The 6,000-nt window shown below is 37.4% G+C and overlaps 1 protein-coding gene across 1 annotated transcript in view; it reads left to right on the top strand.

Moving 5' to 3' along the window:
• FOXP2 (forkhead box P2) overlaps nt 1–6,000 on the top strand; it is a 614,071-nt gene that overhangs the window by 579,153 nt on the left and 28,918 nt on the right. Inside the window, exons 19-20 of the mRNA XM_019624737.1 lie at nt 66–135; nt 910–1,073. Coding sequence (XP_019480282.1) covers nt 66–135; nt 910–1,073 — 234 coding nt within the window. The remainder of the gene's footprint in view (nt 1–65; nt 136–909; nt 1,074–6,000) is intronic.

The following is a 6,000-nucleotide window of genomic DNA, read 5'->3' as shown; positions in this document are numbered from 1 at the left end:
AGGTTATTGCTTATCCACCTGTTTTCTATCTTACTTATAAATCACCTTTATATTTTTTCTTGCAGAAGCCCAACCTTAGTAAAAAATATACCTACCAGTTTAGGCTACGGAGCAGCCCTTAATGCCAGTTTGCAGGTAACGTCGTCGAATGCGCCTTTCCGTTCATTATCCTTGTATTTGAATGCTTTGGGTGTTTTAAGTTTTATCCTGGCTTTGTCTTTAGGTGGGATTGTCATTGTTCTTAATAGTTGGTTGATCATCTAAGTAAGTTGTAGTACCTAGTACTGTAGAGAGCACCGGTCCTAATTCCAGATACTTTTGATGTGAAGAAGCAAGAAGGACACCCTGTGGCAAAGTCTGGAACACTCGGTTTTTCTGCAAATGCGAGATTGATAGAGGCTTTTGCAAATGCATGTGGCTATGCATTAATATTTATCCAGGCTGTCATAAATGATTTCACATCATAGTGTTGGGGAACATGGTGCTTGTGGCAAAAACTTTAAAGTTTAATTATAATATATAATTTTTATGCAGAGGAGGCAAATGTCAGGACTTCTTTATTTTGAGTTAAGTTCTGGTCATTTTTAAAAAGCAGAGCAACTGCTTATATTATCCTGAAGGTTTCTCAGTACACGCGAGAGGATACACCATTTCATTATGTGGCTGACTGAAACATGAGTGACAAAGTTTTCTGGGATCACTGTCGTTTATATTTTCACATCACACTTAATTTCCTTGGTATCTCTGCCACAAGCTGCCAATTAGAAATTTTACCCTTCCCGTACATTTTATTTAAATGCTCCTAAAATATCTACATCATGATTCTAACCCATTAAAAGAAGATACATGTTTTAAAAATTACTTCAAAGGGTGTTTCAAAAGTTGTCTCATGCCCCTTCGTCTCCCTAGGCTGCCTTGGCGGAGAGCAGCCTACCTCTGCTCAGCAACCCAGGACTGATCAACAATGCGTCCAGCGGCCTCCTGCAGGCCGTCCATGAAGACCTCAATGGCTCCCTGGACCACATCGACAGCAATGGGAACAGCAGCCCCGGCTGCTCACCTCAGCCACACATGTAAGTGTGGGTATCAGACTCCACGCAGGGCACAGCCCTGATTCCTGACCTCTGCGTGTGGTATTCTTCTGAAGTTTTGAATGATGTGTAAGTAAAAACTGCAAGTTTAAGTGGAGGTAAATTGCACCATGTTCGTTATGCGAAAAAGTGTACCAGAATCAGTTTTAAGACATCTTTTAGATTCTCTCCAATGTCTTATAATAATTATCGTACTAGCAGTCCTCTACAGATTCTTAGTACGGCTCACACTCTCTTGGGTGTGAAACAGCGTCTAAGATGAGTCTACTTCTCATGGTCATTATCATGGTTTGGTTTGCATGGTGCAGTGAGAATAGTCGTGATGGCATAAGTTGTCATAATTTTTACTACTATTACAGGTCTCTAAACCATTTATGAACTGTAGTCAAGATAGTGCCTGTTTTTATAAACCATAAAATGCAAAGTTTAACTGTTACCCACAGTTTACATAGAAGCTAGTAAAGTGTAACTTTTTGCCTGTCTTATAAATCAGTGTAATTACATATTCAACTTTAATTACTGGTGCATCTGTATGGGCAACGTTTATATGTTATATTTTATGCAAGACTACGATTCCTATTAATATTTAGCAGCTAACTATATCATTAATTACTCTAAAATCTTTCCCCTACCATCTTTTTAATGGAGCTGGGAGAGTGGATGTATTAAAAATTGATACATTGTGGATTTCAGAAGTGTGTGTGACACTTTAAAAATGTGTGGCCTTATTCAATAGGCCAAGCATATCAATTTCTTGTTTACTAAAAAGTAGCGATCCTGGTAAAACCTACAATTCAGGGGAAAAAATTAGAATATGAATAATTAAGTGTATACACCATTCAGTGGTTAGGATGAGTTAAAACTTATGTCTACATGTGCTTCCTAAAGTTAAACATCATATACTTCTAATTTCAAGTTATTGAGGTAAGCATATTACTTTCTCTATTTTTTCTACTTTCTTCCCCTATTTTTGCATTAAGTATCTAGTCAAAGATCTGAAAGAGAAATGCACTATGGGCCTATCTTCATTTGGCCTTTCTCAGAATATTATTTTTGTTGACTTTTTAAACATCTTACTCTGTTGACATGTGAATGTCTTTAAGAACGTGCCTAATTGATTTCTAGCACTTTCACTCTGTAGCTTTGCCCAAACCACACCGAACATTAATGTGTTTTATCAGGTTCCAAACCATTACTTTTTCAAAATGGAAAAATTTGTCTTTTGGAAGTTCTTTAGATGTATTAAATAATACAAAAGAAGTAATAAAACTCAAAGTCAGAGAACATGAATATATGCTCTCGAGAGTAGCAGTACTCTAAAACAAGGAAAGTGAGCAATCAGACAAAAGTTTTTATATCCCTGATTTATCCCATCAGCCAGGCAGAGGGTAGCTGGAGGCCTTTTACTTCAGCAGTTCTCCTGAGTACGCTAATGCTTGCTCCCTGTATAAAATGCTTAAACAATAAAAGTTTAAAGAGCAAACAAGAGTTAGATCCTGTTTTCTCCCTTTAAAAAAAGACCTACTTTAGAGAAATGAAAGACATTCATAATAAAAGTGTTTAAGGCTGCTGATGCGACTCCTTGTGCTAACATGCAGTAGATGATGGCTGCAATGGACCATATTTAGGGGATATGTAGAGAGGCATTTTTTTTTAAGTGTAAGTGTCGGTATTAAAATAAAAATTAATGATTCAATAAAATAGTTTATTAAACATTATATTTTAGAGCCTGAAATAATATTAGGCAAAATTATGGCATTCTTAGGTTAGTAGTAGTTTTCATTTGGCAAGTGGTATTTTAGAGTCTTCATTATAGTATTAACTTAGCTACAGTATAATTGTGAAATATCTCAGAGAAAAAATATTATGTTAAAAACAATATATAAAAATGGTGTATTTAATGCCTGATGTGCTGCCACTATGGCTTTATAAAATTAAACTGTTCATAGTCAATCTATGAGCTATGTAAAAAAATATTTATGTGTGTTTTTCTTAGAAAGACAAAAGGAAAGTTTACCTCGGCTTGCTGGAAATGGATTTCAGAAAAGATCAAAATTAGAGGAAGACCAAATTTTGTCTTTTCCTAATTTATATAAATTATAATGAAAATTTTAATTATCATGAAAACTATTGACTTGACATTCATTCTTTGAATCTGTTTCTGCTGCTGTCATTGGAATTTTGTACATAAGATGTCAAATACTGTTGATAGAATGTCATTTCAGGATTCTGTATCTTCATCTTTATAGAGATGTTAGATGCTTATACTTAAAGAATGTTAGGCATTTTATGTACATTGTGAGGCAAAGAAAAAAATACTATATCTCAATCAAAATTTGGCAGCATATAATGGAATGCACTTCAAAGTAGTTGGAAAATTAAACGGAAGTGAAAGGATTTTTGTAAAACGTTTGAATAGCACACTTTTGTGTCCTGAAGTCATGGTACTTGTTATTTTGAAGGAGGTAGCCATGCTGATGTGGTTGTAAAACTAGAAGCAGGAAGGCTTGGTGGCATCAGCAGGACACGGTGACGGACTGTAGGGGTCCAATCCCAGAGGCAGCACGTAATAGCTGAGTGAGAGCCATCATTTTCCTCAGTTGTCACAGCCGAAAATGAGCTAACTAGTAATACATACCTCATAGGATTCCTGCAAATGAAATGAGTGCCTGGAACATAATCCTTGCTCTCTGTGTGTCCCTCATAGTGCTGTATACACAGTTACTGGTTGATATCACCTCTTGTAATACCTGATCGTTACTATAAATGAGACTATAAACAATATTAAAGTAGTTCCCATTTTAATACAGTTTTCAAAACACTCGGTAAACGTGTGGTTGGTTTCCTTGAGAGTCCCTTTTCTTTTCCTCCCAGCTCTTCTCATAATTCATGAAGTAAGCAGATCCATAAAAGGTTAACAATGAGCGCGGAATTTATGGTCGGGATCAGGTTACCCAGAGTCAGCGAGGTAAAAGGTTTTGGAGATAAGACGATGTTATCTGAGGTTGTAGACAATGAACAATTCAAATAGAGAGAATAACACCAACCCAAAACAGGAACTCGGGGCTATGTGCCTAGAAAACATTGACTATTCGTTTTGATAGGAATTTAGAATATAGAAAGTAAAATAGAATTTAGAATACATGCCATGGAACCAGACTGTTGAGTGTCTTAAATACCGAGCCAAGGGGTTTTTTTTAGTCAATGTGGATGGAGCCTCTGATGTTATGGGCTTGAGTTTCACGGGATCAGAGCTGTGCTTTGGGGAGTGTGACATAGCGCTGAGTGATCCAGGGCTGAGTGAGGCCAGGTGTGGAAGGATATGCTTGGAGCCGAAGAAATGCTTGCAGAACGCAGTATCTGACTTATGTGCAAGACTGGGAATGATGAGCAAGGGATTGGTAGGAAGTGCTGGGAAAAGAAATTCCAGAACAGGACAACCGCCTGGACGCCGGAGACAGAGGAAATCGGAGCAGGTGGCAGCCACTTTGAAAGCACCCAAAGAGTGCTCGATAACCCGCATGAGATGAGGCCCAAGAAGGAAAGCAACGAGGTTAGCGTTTGCCCTGTTGAATCCAAGATCATAAACATAAATGTCCTTCGATTCAGGACAAAACGCAACTGGTTTTTTTTTATTTTTGTCTTTTTATTCAACTCCAAAGTAGTAAAACCCTATACAGTAGAATATAGAAGTATTCCTGAGATTGGTAAAGAAGATGTTTTGAAGCTTCTTATAAATTATTTTTGGAGAACTAGTGTTGCCAAATTATCACACATATTCTTCCTTTTGATGCTCAACATCAACACTCTCCCTCCGCTCCAGCATTTTCTCTACAGTGCCCTGGATAAAGGATTTGGCCAAACTAGTGCATTTATTTTGCCTTAACTATTTGCCTTTCTGCCTTTCCTTCTTCTGTTTTTCACTCTCTCGTTCTTTCCCCTAAATTCCACCTTTCCCTAAGGGCCTAGTCCTGTCTTTCCAGTAGACGTCCCCAGGTAGGTTTGCTGTGGGGACCCACACCTTGCTCCACATTTCCGAAGGGCTTACTCCTTGCACCGTTACCTGGAACTACCACAGTGTGTGAGCATGTGTGTGTTCGTGCGTGGGTGTGTGCTCATTCGGCAGATCCCCCAACTTAAGGACAGAGATTACATTTTAAACATATTATAGCATATGAACCCCCTACACATGACATCACACAGAGCAGGCATTCACTAATCACCTGCTACTGACTAGGAAGAACCAGATGTAAGGTGACAGCTCGAAATCATCTGACGTCACGCGGAAATACCTGTTAGAGTAAAATCCAGGACTGTCTTTGAACCCTGAAGAACAAAGGAAAATAAGAGATTTTAGGAAGAAGAGTTCCATAAAGATAGAGTTCATCTTTATGAGGGAGCAAAGACTTATTGGCAGAGTACACTGGTTAAGTTTTATTTTTAATTTTAATTATTTAGTTAATGTGTATTTTATAACTGTCCAAAGTTATGTGACTAGAAAATGGCAGTCCTCTTCATGTTATTTGTGATTATCTCCCAAACCTTGTTAAATTTTATTTACCTTATTGAAGGTAAATTGAAAAAGAAAAAAATATATCGTGGTCAATGCAGTGTAACTCAAGGGGGTTTTAGGACAGAGTAGGAAGGGTTAAAACCAGGTGGAATAATATAGATTCTACATAAGTTTTTGAAAGTTGTTTTGACTCTTTTCAATCAAATGGTTTTTTAAATCTTTATTTTCTACTGCCGTTTAAAGAGTTCTAGAGGCATCATGGTCAGAACAAAGGTAAAGGATACTTCCCTGAAGAGTCTGAACTGAGTATCTTTACAATTTATAAAATTCTTCCCTCATGCAGCTCAGTGCCAATATTTCCTGATTACCTGATTTTCAGAGTTCTATAGAATATGG

The sequence above is a fragment of the Hipposideros armiger genome, unplaced genomic scaffold, assembly GCF_001890085.2.
Source record: "Hipposideros armiger isolate ML-2016 unplaced genomic scaffold, ASM189008v1 scaffold_604, whole genome shotgun sequence".
In the NCBI taxonomy this organism is placed as follows: Eukaryota; Metazoa; Chordata; class Mammalia; order Chiroptera; family Hipposideridae; genus Hipposideros; species Hipposideros armiger.
This window is presented reverse-complemented; position numbering and strand designations above follow the sequence as displayed.